The 16,070-nt window shown below is 35.1% G+C and overlaps 2 protein-coding genes across 8 annotated transcripts in view; one reads left to right on the top strand and one right to left on the bottom strand.

Annotated features, from left to right (window-relative positions):
- LOC121879407 overlaps positions 1 to 5,202 on the top strand; it is a 29,223-nt gene extending 24,021 nt beyond the window's left edge. The window contains exons 23-24 of one of the 5 annotated variants that reach the window (XR_006091325.1): positions 158 to 887; positions 3,529 to 5,202. Coding sequence is in view for 4 of the 5 variants with exons in the window: in XM_042386036.1 (XP_042241970.1) it covers positions 158 to 462 (305 nt within the window). In the remaining variant the exon portion in view is untranslated. Of the gene's footprint in view, positions 1 to 157 lie in introns of all 5 variants that reach the window. The other 4 variants (XM_042386036.1, XM_042386038.1, XM_042386039.1 and 1 more) reach the window with 4 other exon arrangements.
- Positions 2,620 to 15,687, bottom strand: LOC121879408 (probable E3 ubiquitin-protein ligase DTX2). Of its 3 annotated transcripts, XM_042386041.1 has the most exons (8): positions 15,380 to 15,687; positions 14,196 to 14,344; positions 12,144 to 12,281; positions 11,678 to 11,825; positions 10,816 to 11,047; positions 9,525 to 9,633; positions 8,073 to 8,295; positions 2,620 to 2,746 (listed from the first exon to the last, which is right to left on the bottom strand). In XM_042386041.1, exons 2-7 carry the CDS (start codon positions 14,229 to 14,231, stop codon positions 8,077 to 8,079), a joined length of 882 nt encoding a protein of 293 aa, XP_042241975.1. In that variant the 5' UTR covers positions 14,232 to 14,344; positions 15,380 to 15,687; the 3' UTR covers positions 2,620 to 2,746; positions 8,073 to 8,076. The 3 variants fall into 3 exon arrangements, with proteins under 3 accessions (XP_042241975.1, XP_042241974.1, XP_042241976.1); XM_042386040.1 differs by having other exon boundaries at positions 2,620 to 8,295; positions 15,380 to 15,686; XM_042386042.1 differs by lacking the exon at positions 14,196 to 14,344 and having other exon boundaries at positions 2,620 to 8,295; positions 15,380 to 15,684.
- Positions 15,688 to 16,070: the final 383 nt, after the last annotated feature.

A 16,070-nucleotide genomic window follows, 5' to 3' on the forward strand; every position in this document is an offset into this window, starting at 1 on the left:
TCATAACTGACTCAACAAAACACACAACCAGTTTAATTAAAATGAATCTAAAAATACTGTATATTCTTTTTAAACTCAATGAAAGTAGTAAAACAAGGAGAAGTTGCTGTAGATTGATCTTTCAAGTTTCATAATTTTTGGTTTGTTTTTGTTTTAGGAGAAACTGAAACTGAAATATTTGAAAGGAACAGGAATCAACCAAGGGATATCCCAGACGTGATTACCAATACCCCAGAAGCCAGAAATTCTTCCCCAGAGACCGAGAGTGACGACACTAGTAGTAAGACCTCGACACATGACAGCGCTGGTGTAATAGGCATAATACCCCTTTATTCTCAACTTAGTGAGACGGAATACATTGAGGACAAGGATCTAGAGCCACATTCAGATCTAGACGACGAAGAAGACAAACAACTGATTAAAGAGAGCCCTGAACCTGAAGACAAATCCAGTGAGCACTGACACCAATAACATGAAACTCAGTGGAAAGGTAACATCACAGGGAGCCATTTTTGATCCTATTACCTTTGTTGATAAAACAAAACAAGGGGGGGTGAGCTTAATACTGAGAAGGATTCACAGTAACTTTTACTTTTATCCTCTTCGCCACTGACAGGCCTGTTAGCCACTTGGGCAGTCGGTCACATCACTCTTACACACTGTTGGCAGATACTGGGCATGAACTGGCTCCTGAATCTATCGGAACCTGCTCCAGTGTTGGTCAAGTTTGGCCTTGTTTGGGCTCACACTCGGTGCGGCCACAACACTCTGGCAGATTGTTCCAAGAGTTCACAATTCTCACTCCGAAAAAGACACAAGACACAAAGTATCTTTTGTTATGGCCATTGTTTACTCTTCCAAACCTTGAATGTCTCTACAGTGTACAGGTACGTTAACACTGATACAGTACTGTATACAGTAATGGCCTTTTTTGTAGTATTGTTGAACACTGGTCAAATGCACAATAGTGTTATAACTAACAGCTGAAATTATGTTGCCAAGAGCACTAAAAAACACACACAAAAAAGCCCTAAACAGCAACAAATGCATTTTTGTAAAGCCTGTGTCAACTTCCCATTTGTATGTACAGGGTATTCACATATTATAAACTTGAGTTTTAATTAACAAATTAACAGCACTGTACATACAACATGGCTGAACTTCCAGGGTGAAACTATGGGAAAGTTTCTTTATGCCATTTGCCTCTGTTTACCCAGCAGTAATTGGGAACCTGGATGTTAATCAGTTTACAGAACGTGTTCCAGGGTAATGGTTAGCCAGTGCACTTGGCTAATTGTCCAGTATTCCCAGATTCTTCCTTGACACTGGGTCATGCAGTTCGTTAACTCAGGGTGTGGTTGTAGTGTTGGCAACACCTTCTACACCTTAAACAAATTCACACCTAAGTGGCCCAAGGGCCGGCAATCCTCGTACATGAGGGGCAACCATTTTATATCCACATTTCTTCTTGCAGGTCTTTAAGAATGTAAATACTGTATATATCTAGTATATTTGTATCATAACATGCACTGCACTTAAACCATTCACCACATCCTACAAGACTTTTCTAAAGTTTTGAATATTAAAAACACACAAGAAAAATTCTTCTTAACTGATAATTAATTGTTCCATAGGTCAGAATCACTCTGGACTCTCAACAAATGTCTGGATTGAGTTAACCTTCGTCTTAGGGATAGTAATTGATGGTGCAGTAAATGGCATAATATTTTTTAATAATTTTTAGTGTGTTGATTAACTTGTCTGTACACTATATTGTGAACTTTAACCTTTTATAGTACTGTATGTGCTTATTTTTTTATATAGAAATGTACATTAATATGAAATCTAAGTACAGTACTGTATAGTATTTAAATTCCAGTGATCTCTACCTTTACAATACTGTACTATGTATGTACAGCATTATAGAAATCTTATGAATCTATTGGACAAAGATCAGGAGTAGGAAGGGTTGAGCTTGACCCTAAAAATCAAATAAAATGAATTCCACAACAGGTTCCAAGAGTAAGTAGATAATGGTTTCACAATCTTGCCTTTACTATGCTAAGATCTGGGATCACATGCTAAAAGCATATGAAATTCTGTTTTTAACTTGTTTCCTATAATATTATAATTTTATATGTTACTGAGTAGTTTATAAATATTGTCAGGAAAGTGACATACTGTATTGCCCTGACAATGAACCGTATCAGGAAGGGGAACTATCACTCTTATTATGGTCATATTAATATCATCCTCTTCATCAGTGAGATAAAGAGTTTTGTATGTACACTGTATAGCAACATGACTAAAACAACCTTTCTTGTACATTGCTTGTATACATGTACTGTATATAAACATGCTGAACCAACAAGAACTGTTAAAGCTATTTTACATTACAGGTACCAAGTAAATATTTATCTCTATCTACTGAAGGGTATGTATACTGTATATGCATAACCTAGGTTTACGAGCTACATTTAAGAAACCTGATACACATAATATACTAATTAGTCAACTGCATGGCTCCATCCTTTCTTGTCATACAAAAGCTCAATGAACTAGAGCCCCGCCATCACCTCACACTGCCCCCCCCCCCCAAAAAAAAAGAAGTCCACTTACCAAGTTTCACTAAAATCCATTTCTATTAATTCAATCTATCGTGTTCATAAATTCCTGAACAGATGGACACAGTAGTATGTCTATGTCCCCTGCTGTTCACCTCTGGCATGGTGGGGGCAGTACTGTACTGTAAAAGAATAAAATAAGTCATAATGTTATCATCTGAATCCTATTTTAAGCATTTTTTTTATATATACATTAGGTTAAACATTTTTATTTTATGTTTACAGAATTTTATTTTCCAAGTCTAACGGGATCTGATTAGAAATAAAAATGGAAACAATCTGTGGTGAATCTATAAATTTGACATGAAATCTATTTTATTGTAGGTGTTTTATGATAGTACTGCCTGCCATATAAAATTGATAATTTCTGTTATCAAATGTAGACTATTAGATTAACACATTGAAACATTAATTTCATTAATGTACAGTACATGTACTGTAAATATTTAATAAATATTCATTAAAATGATAACTAAAAAAAGGGAAAGAACGTCCCATGATGTAAAACATCAGTATTACGACAATAAATTATCCCGACAAAATTTAAAAAATCTTAAATTTCTTTAAATTTAATTTCAATTGGATTCCTTTTAAAATATTTTATAACCTGTACTTAAAATTTAAGAAGTATTTGCTGACCATTCTTAAAAAGTTTCTCTACAACCACAGCCGCACACTTTCACCAGAGTCTCTATACAGTAGTAGATATTTAATAATGAAGTATTTAAATATCAACCTACAGTACTATTGTGCACTTTTTGCTTCAATAGATGCTTACCTGAAGTTGGTTTGATAATACCATCAACACTTTAAACATAAACCATCCTAACTACCGTAAAAAAAATAATAATACAAATAAATAAATCAATACATTACCAATATACCTTTTTCTTCTTATTTTCAGAAATTTGTCAGCGGGGGTCATAAAACATAAAATAAAAAATGTCTGGCCTTAGTTAAAACCTTGATTAGTTATAACACCCAATTTATATGCAGATTACATAAAGATACAACTTTTATATGTGGTGATAATATACATGTTGACAAGTACAGTACGTAACTGGAAATAACTTACCAGACAGTGAGGAAAATCACCAAGGTTTGATGATGTTCCTTCTTCAGACAACCTTACAAAGTGATGTTTTACCTGACAGGTGGAAGGACTGCATTGTACAATTAAAGGATCAACTTCTTGAATACTATTGGATTAGTCACCTGTATTGTGTAAGTGTATCAGCTAATTGAATAAGTTGATAAATTATTGTATGTTTTTGCTATGAAGATGATTTTTTATTTTTTTGTAATCATGTGTAAGTAATGAGTTCCACAATGTTCTGTAAATACATCGGTAATATTATATAAATGCTTCTATATGTGTATCATGTTACAGGATCACTGAGTGCTACACACATACAGTATATCCCAGCATTATGTTCGTCTTGTTTTATTATTTCATTTATTTATACTCGTACTTCAAAACCAACCACATTAGATGGATACTAGACATGCTATACCAAGTCAACTTGTCTATGGCCAGCTAATTCTGGTGTCCCTGGGATATGTGAATGGATGAATTCCTTGTATAATGTGGATAAAATAATTCCATACATGTGAATGAATGTATCAAAGAGAAATAATGTATATATCCTTGCATTTAGCAGGCTGACTAGTTATTGTGTCATATACCTTGAGATAATCAACCTTAGTGTTCATGTAAGGGTGACTGATCAAATGACCTGTTCCAATAGGTTCCAATCTCACCAATGGGACTGAGGGTCTACGGCTAATGATAAAATTTACCTGTTATATATATTAAAAGTTGATACATCACTTATAAAATGATAATGTATAACTCTAGAACAGTGGGTCTATTTATCCATTACCCTTACTTCTTTTCCACTTGCATAAGTTGAGTCCGTTATAACACAATCCTTGAGAAAAAAAGGGGAAGTGATAGTAGTAACTGTCTTCCATTTAACCCCTTCACTAATAGCAGATGATTTTATTCAGCTCAGAGATGACCTCAGACACAAGGGGTAAGGGTGAAACAGTTTTCTGCAATCAGTGTTCTCACTCATTTTATGCAAATAGACAAGTTAAAGGTTTCTTGAAGGGGGATCAGTTGCTCCTATATAGGGCATCATTTCTTTATACCGTGTAAAACAATATTAATAGTAATGATATTACTGCTGGTGCAAGAACCACAAACAGCCTAAGAGCTGACGCTTAACTGTGAGGGGCTGTGTTCATAATTATTTGCCAGCAGGTTGGCTATGATTCTAGCAACAGTGGCCGAAAGTACAGTACATTACATGTGGGTAGATCTATTACACTGTGCATAAAGTGTGCTGTCAACAATCATTTGTTCTGAGTTAATAACAAAATAAAGGATACTGGCAAAGGGTGGCCAGCATCCAGAACAACTCTCTCCTTTAAGCATTTACTCAAGGTATTGTAAACTTGTAACACATGTTCTCATATTGTGTTCTTTCCCATAACTGCATCAAACAGAATATGTCGAGAAACTGTGTTCTCTTTCTAATGAAATAAATCATAGGTTGGTAGTACTATCCACAAACCTCGTTTCATTTAATAATTAAAATGGTTACCGGTACCCGTTTCTTTTTCAGTAAAATTATGAGGTCATGGAGAAAATATTTCTTACAACAGCTACCATACACTATAAAACCACTGTAGCTCGTTAAATAAGGAAATGAGCAAGTATGTGTGGGTAATTCTGTTTATTGTCTTACCATTTTCCTGATACTTTTTTTGCACAACACTCCTGTTCCTGTACTCCTTGGACCATTCTACTCAAAAATGAGAGAACAATAATGATTATTATATTTTCTTTTGCAGGATAAAACTTTGTGTAAAAAATTAATAATATGGGTACATTAGCAACTCAAGAGAAAAATAAGTACAGTACAGTATTGCTGCAAAAAATGTCTATCTACTTACTTAATTTTAACCGATTTAATTGAGCATACTGAACAAAGGAGTCGGGCCTCTCCATACACCTTCATTAAATTGCTTAAATCTAACCAATGATTTTCTCCAATAAACTTTACTATCAATATTAATTTTCTTCACAAGAATTAATCGTGTAAGAGACAATGCAGATAATTCTTTTATACTGTAACTATACTGTACAAAGTAATTCCGATATATTCATGTTAAAGTCTTTATCCTTTACACAGTGATAAGTCATTGTATGTCTTAAACTATCATACTTACAACAGTACTGATCAACATTATTTATGAATCAAGATATATTTGGGATACAAAATACTGTACTATTGTTTCAATAGTAATAATACTCTTTATGAAGTGGCACTTTTCACTCAATTTATTTGTTATAAACTTAAATGCATACTACCAGTATAGATACTGTACTATATATATACTGTACTGTATATTAATATATATGCACATAAAATTAGACAAGTTTTAGCAGGTATAAATTATGTCCATTTTAGAATATAAATCAGTTTATCACAGAGCTTTGTGTTTGACAATTTTAATAACAAATTTCAATATAAAGAATAATGTAATTACTAAGGCTGCACATTAAATGGACTCTAGTTCCAACAGGGCACAGTCCTAATAGACCTGAATTAACCATATGGATTTGCCCTATTAGGACTGGAACCACTAAGTCTGGGTTCTAATCCTACTGGTTAGGTTGGGTTACGTCAGGGCCAATTAGGACTGGTGTCTATCTGACCAGTCACCAATTCTAAGACTACAATTATAAAAATATAAAGTACAGATATTCCTCTTCTCCCACCAATGGTTCATTTGACTGGCCACATCACAGTTCACTGCCACCTTCAAGCCATATAATGTAAAGGGGCTAATCCGGGACTTACAATTGGTGGCAATTCCTAAAAACTCAACAAATCTCACTAATACACATCTATAAGGGTCTGGCTAACACGTAATAACACCAGTCTTTTATTCCAATAACTTTGTGTTTATCAATGGCTGCATTGCATAAAAGAAAGTGAGGTGATACCTTGTTTCAACATGGGTCAGTGTTCCCCACATGCTGGAAATACCAAATGCAAGAATGGGTGGCTGGATTTGCTTCAGAGCTGCATTATTCTTATCAACACTGTATTGCACATCTGAGTGATCTGAATCTGGCATGGACAGTTGTTTGTTCATTCCAATCAAATCATTGGGTTTGTGTGTGTGTGGTTTTTTTTTATGGTCCAATTGATTCATATAAATTTTGGCCTCTATTAAATCTACTCAAGGAAGATGCATGTTCAAGCCAGACAGCACCCTTTTCAAAGTACTACTGTAAAGAACTTTGGGGTTAACAAACTTAACTTCTCTAGGGGATGCTATGGTAAATATATATACAGGGTGTACTGTAATTTCAAGTTGTGCTGTAGATAGAGACAGCATAAAGACTCCTATTGACACTTTGAACCGAGGCTTTGGAAACACAAGCCCATATTTCCTACAATAAGTAAACTATCAGAGTTTCCTATGTTTTACCCCTTCTGTCTTAATATTTATCCATTTATCTACAAATCTTCTACTGTTCTCTGTGTTTACTTGTATAACAAACCACCACTTTTTTCACACAATATTATTCCTAAAATGTACGCAAATGAGCAATACTTTTTGTAAATAATAGCCAAATCAACACAAATTACTTCTATTTGGTTTTAAAGAAGGGATAAAGTTATTTCCCTGAATATTCAATAAAATTATAATACAGTGCTTATTTATGCCCATGGATCCTTTTTTTTCACCACAATTGCTCAACAAAATATACACGATTAATTTTTTCTTTGGGTTTGTATAATATTTTACAAATCATCAGGCACAAATGAAAATCATCTTTCGCTACGAGGATACCGCCTTTGATATTTTTTTGAGCTAATGTCAGATGATTTTATTCAGCTCAGAGGCAGCCCCATACACAGGGGTTAATCTACTAGTTCAGTCAAGCACACAGGTTTTTATAACACTCAGCAGCTCCCTTTTCTAACACTGCAGTGGAGTCACTGGAGATCAGAATGCAAATTGCTGGGTCATTTTTGAAGAATCTGCAGAAGCTTCAGCAAATTCTTTGAAGGTAAGCTTGATTGTAATGATATATACTGTATATACACAGTACCGCATCTGTGTCAGTTAATGAGTGATTATTAACTGACGCACAAGTAATCCAAGTAACCTTCCCTAACATATTATACAATACAGTACCGTACTGTATTTGAGGCCAATAGTATGTCTTACTGGCAATTTCTTGAGAATCAGACCTCTATCACAAAAACTTCCAATGTTTGAAAAGGTACATCAACATTTCACTGTCTGCCACACTCAGCATCAGCAAGACAAAAAACATAAACACTTGCATCACAGGATCATTCGTTTACATCAATGTGATATTTCCTGACATACGTGGACCATTTATGGTACTGCACTTACTTCACTATGTGGTTACATCAGTAACCCCAGCATTCTCCAGTTCCATCAGGACACTGTCTAGATAAAACTCATCAGGATAGCCATGACCACTAACATTGGACAAGCAGTTTGTCTTGTGGTGAATGTCATTCCATGTGATCACATTGTGCAAACCAGTAGTCATGGATGTACCAACCGTGAAGATGAGACGCCGTCGCCATGCCTCTTGTAAGAACTTCAACACCTGCATTAGAGCCATGAGGTTTACAATTAGTATACTGTACTGTACAGCAATCCAAACATCAAAATACATATCAGCTGCTAATTCAACAAATTTTCAAGTCAGAATTCATTAAAATATTCCTAAAACAAATTGTCATTTCTATATATATACAGTATATATATATATATATATATGTGCGCAGTACTAGGCATCAATCTGAAGAATTTCAAGATTGTAGAAATTTAAAGATTCCTGATATATCACCTAATAACAAAACACACGAGCAGGCTAACTAATAGCACGAGTATCTACATGGAAGTAGGCGAGGATTAATACAGAATGAAAATCAAGGTGGAAGCATCGTTGAGATGTATTATTGTGACAGCATATGTAAACAAATTAGAAAATCAACCCTGCATTAATTACTTTATTCCATAAATTGACATGACAAATGGTGAAGACCGCTGCAATAATCAATCCTCGCCAATATAAAGTCACATACAATTAACAAATAACATATCAGATTTTATGAAATTTGAGGCTTGGCTGAATTGATTTTACTGATGCATAAACACAAGCTTGGGGGCACCACACACTTAAGACCAGTTGTGGAGATCCCTGAGCAAGTCAAACTTCATGGTAAAAATATGAACTCCACCAAATATGGCCTATGTTAGCCTTGACATAACAAAGTGGACATCTCACATAGCAAGATACTCGTAAAAGCATGCATCTGATTATACAGGGGATCCCCGGGATACGAATGGGTTCCGTTCCTGAGGACATTCTTAAGTCAGAAATGTAAGTAAGTTGGAGCACAAGCTATGTGAATACCGTACAGTACTTACAGAAGAATGTTTAAAATCCCACTACTTTATATAACAGTCGAAGTCCTTATATACATCTAAAACCACTTAATTTAAGATAAAAGAAGAAATAGAATGACAAAACACAATAAATGAAAGTAAAAATTAAGTCATCAGGTAAATAAAATACAGGTATTGTAAATTTTAAGTTTAACCCCGACTGTATCAGTGAGCGTTTGTAAGTCAGGGACCCCCTGGACCCCCTGTATTGTAAATAATGAACTCTATAATCTTATTAAGCGTCAACACTCTGTCTATAACACAGGCTATACACATACAGACTCAACTATAGTATAAAGAACAGTATATATCTACCTTGTTTCCTTTATAACTAACTATAGTATAAAGTACAGTATATATCTACCTTGTTTCCTTTATATCTACCTTGTTTCCTTTATAACTATCGGGAAGAAAAGCAATACGGGGGAAACCAAAAGCTGTGTACATCTCTCCTGGATTTGGGTGCTCTGGTCCTTGTGTACCATTCTGAAAACTGAATAACATGGACTTTTACTTTGTGGTGTGTTGATTTTTCTGAGAATAGAAAATCAAAGGATTTCATGAATTTTGTTCAAAGAAATTACATATTAAGTTTGATTGCAACACACCTAAAAAATTTAAGTTATTGTGTATACAGTTTGTTTACTACTGAGCAGGGTTTAAAATTACTAGAGTACCCCAGGAATTTTTGGTTGGGGGTCATAGTATTAAATGAGACAGACCCACATCAGCATTACTAAATTATAAAATTCCCAGAAGACATCTTGAATAACTGTGTTACCCTAGAGGGCCTTCATCACTATTACAGTATACACAGCCACACACACTCAACACCAATAGAAAATTTATTAGATCAAATACAATCTTTGGATGGGAAGGTTTACTGGCTTCTTAAAAAGTATCTAATATTTTCTGTCTACACTAACTTCCTTGGTCTACTATGGATAGATCAAGAAGAACAAGAGGACAAAGTCATCTTCATTCCCTGATATTCAAATTATAGCTTCCGTACTTAAATCAGCATCTCCTTTTCATCAACAATATAGTAATAAAAAAAAACTATCAGATATTTGTAACAGTTATGCTACACAAAAGAAACTTCAATGTGTGTATTAACCGACCAACGTACGGACACCATTTCTAAGGCCCCTAACAACTTCAGTGAATCATATTTAATCTCTCTCACACAGACATCAAATTCCATTGTATGACAGTTAGAGTTTCATTGTCCCCCCCAAAATATAAATCCCTCATACATTTCACACCATTATGATCTACAGTACACACTTAAACCCAACAAATAACAATGCTTGTACTGTGTGTGTATTATTCATCTATTTATCCTGCAATAACCTGTCTATTGTCTTTTTTTTTATACAGTACATTGGAATTTCCACTACTTTAAAACTTATCACTAATCTTAGATCAACAGTATGGGCACACACACTCCAAAAAGTATCTTTACGGAGGAGTCCGATGAATTTCAAAATGAACATTGTGACTCGTGTTGTCTCGGTAGGGCTGTCAAAATCTTTCGTCCGTTGTGTCGTACTGTCTGCCACAAAATCATAACGATAATTTTTGGAGCGTGTGTAACTAATTCTTATTTACATTACTAATCTAACATAATCTTAACACAGCTATTAAGTACAGTACAACAGTATGACCACCTTACCTATACTCTATGATAATTGTGCCACAGTCAGAATGCCCTGGAAGACTACGACGTATTCTACTGGTTTTCATTTTGCCTGGAGGTTGATTACCTTCTCTAACTCCATGTATGTTCTTGCAGTATGGACAACGTAAGTACTTAGGAAAGGTTTCCACCATTTGTTTCACACAGGCAAAGTGGAAGATATGGTTACAGTGGACCAACTGGACAGCACCACCGTCATCACAAGAGTCTGGGAAATTTAAAAGTTTTTGCTAATTTACAGTACTGTACCAGAGTAGACCTCATCTGGTGAGAGAATAAATACAAATACAATGAAACTAAAACAAAAACAACAATAATAATAATAATAATAATAATAATAATAATAATAATAAAAATAATAAAAATTACAGTATAATAAAAATTAAATAATAATAATAACCACGAATATAAAAAAATAATAAAATAAAAATAATCAAGAGTGAGAAACAATATATAGTATGTACTGTATGTTGTGTTGTCAAAGTAAGAGAAACAATTAAGACCCTACAATTGTGTGTAGATGAGGCAGAGAGTCAGATCAGCAACCTGGGACTTGGTCACAATTTTCGTGATGTCATATGGCAGCAGGGTCTACCATTAGACAACACATTATGCTTCCAATATCTTCCAAGGCGGTAGTACCTCCTTGTTTGATAGTTGCATACTACTGGTATATACTGTACTATCTAAATCATTATACAAAATATGGAAATAAGTGAATTTCCTTCACTAGTTTAATATAGAGCCCAATTCTTAGTAACCTGAACCCCACCTGGATGATCCAACACTGCCACTTGTACTTTACCAAAAGGGCTCGAGGAAAACGGTGAAAACTTACCTTGTGACTTAGATGTATTCCCAGTAGTATTTTCCTCAGTTTCTTCCTCAACTTCACATAAACCAGAAGCCTGCTGCAAGCTGACCATACATATTGAACACAATTCTTCTGGTGGTGATGATACAGGTCGAGTGTATTCCGTCAACAACTGTGGAGTTTATAGTACAGTACCGTATGTCTTAACAGAATTCAAAATCTTGTGTACATGTGGTTTTGATGGATACAACATGTAAATAAATGTGGAGAGAGAGAGAACGAGAGAGAGAGAGAGATGCATTTTAAAATACAAGCCTCAACTTCTCACAATACTGTACAGTATATCAAAGATTAAGAGGGAAAAAATGAAATCAATCAATACTTGGAATTGTAATACTATATAGCCATATAAAGTCATGTAAACAGTAGAACTGCAACATATTGAAGGATAAACAGGTGTATGTACTGTATAGTACAGTATTTACATTACCTTATCTACACCAGATATGGAGCTGGATCCTTCATGGTCTTTTAGGATGATCACCTCATCATCTCTGTGCAATAGACTGTTTGTTAAACTTGGAGTTCTGCTTCTTAAGTTGTAGGAATTTGTTCTCCCGATATTGGTCTGCAATGCATTAATGTAACCGATTAATAGACACGGCTAATATTCCACAAACACTGGCCAGCGTGCTTAAATCATAAGCCAGTGTCGGTTTATGAGCCTAAATTGTATGCCAGTGTTTTGTGGCATAATTACCATACCCAGCAGATGAGTTAATGGTCAGGTTAGGTTCTTTTAGTTATGTTTTTAATTCCATATTTTCCAAATGCTTTGAAGTGCTGGCCACATCAACACTGACAGGGTGAAAGTGGGTCCCATAGGCATGGCTGCCCATTAAGGAAAGTGTAGATACAGTACAGCACACCGTGTACTAAGCCTTCAATATAAGAGGAGGCAACATGGCCAGTACTACACTCTACTGCATTCACTTCCCCAATTTGTAAACTTGGTAACCATTTACGGCTGGGGGAAAAGAGAGCACCCAGGTATCGAACCACTGACCCCTGGAACAAGAGGCAAGAGCTATATCCACTCTACCACTAGGAAGGGTCATAACTCAATAATGATGCATTTCTCCAAACCTTCATTATCGCCAATAGCAATATTCAGCATTAAAGGCTGGATTAAAAAAAAAGGTTGATTTTTATGCCTAAATTATTTGCCAATGTTTGCAGAATAATTACCAAAGACATTGGACAGAAATGATGGCAATAAAATATCTAAAGTAGGTTGGGTGCTACCATAGCATGTGGTCAACATTTGTCCAATACAGTACTTTAGAATATATATAGAATCACAGTTTTCTAAAGTGATTTACTATTTTTAATACAGGTACAGTATTTAGTATTTTTTAGTTAAGGATAGGTTAGGGTAAACTAATATCTTTGGAGTCCGCAAGCTACTGAAGTTTTCAGACACCTTTGGTGTCTGAAAACTTCAGTAATTTTGGTTATAATTTACATTTTGGAAGAATGACTTGTAAATAAATACTTTACTGCATGAGCTATGGCACAATATTTTTAGCAAAATCAACAAATATTTTCTCAATGCAAAAACAGGCAGGGGAGATTAGAGGCTTTTGTCACTACCTGTATGGCATTAAGGAACTAAGTTAGGAAACTTTCAAAAGATGAAAACTTCTTCAGCTTATCAAAAACATTCCCAAAATGGCAGAGGATATAATTTTTTGTCAAATAAAAAGACCATCAAGAACCTAACCTAATGACTCAAATATCAGTATGTCTAACCTAACGACTCAAATATCAGTACTGTATGTCTAACCTAATGACTCAAATATCAGTATGTCTAACATAAAGACTCAAATATCAGTACTGTATGTCTAACCTAATGACTCAAATATCAGTATGTCTAACCTAACGACTCAAATATCAGTACTGTATGTCTAACCTAATGACTCAAATATCAGTATGTCTAACCTAACCCCCCAAAACAGAGAAGGACCTGACCTAACCTTCTATCTGGACCCCTCAGTGGTCCGACTCATTACCCAAATGTAGCCAAATATAGCCGGAATGCAGTCAAATAATGGTCCTACATGAATAAATCGGAAAACTTACTTTAATCTGAGTTAATAGATCGCGTGCATGTACTGACGGAGCGAGGAATTACCCAAATGTAGCCGCAATGAAGTCAAATAATGGTCCTACAAGCGTAATTCGGGCTGTGAATCATTTCTCGATTATTATTTGGTGTCATAAAGTCAAAAAAAATTGGTAAACTTAATTTAATCTGAGTTGTGTTGTGTTAGGTTAGGTTAAGTACAAGCACTTGATCTATTAACTCAGATTAAATTAAGTTTACCAATTTTTTGTGACTTTCTGACACCAAATACTAGTCGAGAAGTGATTAGTAGTCTGATTTATTCATGTAGGACCATTATTTGACTTCATTCCGGCTATATTTGGCTACATTTGGGTACATTTGGGTAATGTCTGACCCCTATGGCAACACACTTACGTATTTTCTACGGCGGGAGGCACTTCTTGTGTTCATTACGGCGGTACAGTTATTCTTTCTTGTTGTATCTTTGACTTTTAATCCTCTTCACCACACTAGTTTATGATAATGTATTGTAGCTCTCTGGTAGTATCCCCCAAGGCTGAGGACTGAGGAGTTACTGTCACACAATCAACTCACAAGTGTTAGGAGTAGGACTTGAGAATCACTTGTGTTTAAACGCCATAAAAACATTTCACCCATACTTATTATAATCATTGTTTCTTCTTCAAATTAGCACTTAACTTTTTTTGATTTATTAAAATATGAAGGATTAATCCAATATTTTGAAAAATACACTTTAAGGCAAAATATTCACAAGGAAAAAAAGTACTGGCACAGGAAAGCAAATAATGATAAATTACTGTTTCTATGTTTTTTTTTTAGATTATATTATCCTAACATGGTGAATGTGGTAAAGGGGATAAAAATAAGACTTAAAAAATTACATTGAAGGCAGACGACATAAACCAAACTAAAACTAACGGACCATTTGGTCAGGTGTGGTAATTTAGCGACAATGATTACCTCAGTAGCCGCACTTGTTAGTGTAGTTACCTGGTACAGTACTTGTTACGGTGGACGGGTCACAAGGTTGGTGATTATCATAGGATGTGATTGGATGATTCACTAATCGATATGAACGGAATCACATGATAAAGTTGATCAAGGTGTAAGGCAGGACAAATATATATTATTGTTTCAAACTAACGATTGGGAGAGGTATTCTGGATAACTGCACTTTGTTTAAACCACCAACACGGTAGTATCTTAAATTAAAACTACTGTAAGTCAGCATCATCGTTGTTACACATTTCTTATACAGGCTATTGAGAATTTTTCCAAGAACTAAGACTATTTTGTTTTTACAGGGCCAAGCGTTTTGTTTCCACTATTAAGTAATTATTTGTTCATTTTCCACCAAGTTTGTTTTGACTCTTAATCACTTTGCTAGGAATTAGCCAATCAACCACTCAGATGCTGTTCGTTACACTACCTGTTGTCCACGGAACAGACAATAGGGTACCAGTGGTGAAGGCAGAGCTCCGCCATATTAGTCTTATCAGTTTTGGTTCTCAAGCTCTATAACTTATTCTAATTCAACCCGCCTACAATTCCCAAGTCCCTGATATTTATGTTCTTACCTCTGGTTTCATGCAGGAGCACTTGGATCCCATTATTTTCCTCAGATATCACTTCAGATTTTATAAATATTCAGGTAACATCACAGCTTGTGTTTTATGGACATCTAGGTTCAGGCACGGGGGTGTTGTCACTGCTCGAGGCTCGTAGTATGGCAACATCAACTCTGGGAATAGAGCTAAGCCACTTTCCGTCAAGTAATTTTCACAGAGGTCAACATAGAGCTAGTACTTTAGTTTCTTATATATTTGCATTATGTGCAAGCCGAGATCCGACGTCAGTGCATGAAGGAATGTTTGCTGTATGATATTTTTCCAGCACCGGCCAGTGTCAGTTCAGACTAATTTGAGGAAATTAGCGTTATTGCCTTCACGACTTACTATCTCAATGTGGATATTTAGATAATTTTAAACAGCCACTTTTCGTTATCGCTTCATGGCTACTGATGGTGTAACAAAAACATAACAATAAATATATTCCATATTATTATATGCTGTATGGGTTGAGTAACAAGGCAATAGGCTTCTGAGGGGACAAGTTAGAGGATACCATAATTATAATTATTGATTTTCCCTTACTGCAGTGCTATGTCATTATCACTATAATTCTTAACTAGAATTTCTCTTACCGGGGTTCCTTCATCCCTGCCAGGCGTATGATGAATGACGCAATGATCCTTTTTTTCTTTTTCAC

Source organism: Homarus americanus, unplaced genomic scaffold (genome assembly GCF_018991925.1).
Source record: "Homarus americanus isolate GMGI-L3 unplaced genomic scaffold, GMGI_Hamer_2.0 scaffold30768, whole genome shotgun sequence".
In the NCBI taxonomy this organism is placed as follows: domain Eukaryota; kingdom Metazoa; phylum Arthropoda; class Malacostraca; order Decapoda; family Nephropidae; genus Homarus; species Homarus americanus.

Bases quoted from the DNA above. Each gene is read 5' to 3' on its own strand.
- LOC121879408 (XM_042386041.1), bottom strand. From the start codon at position 14,231: ATGAACACAAGAAGTGCCTCCCGCCGTAGAAAATAC. The intron at 12,282-14,195 runs GTAAGTGTGTTG...AATGCATTGCAG, and splicing joins CCTCCCGCCGTAGAAAATAC to ACCAATATCGGGAGAACAAA. The intron at 8,296-9,524 runs GTAGATATAAAG...GCTCTAATGCAG, and splicing joins ATAGTTATAAAGGAAACAAG to GTGTTGAAGTTCTTACAAGA.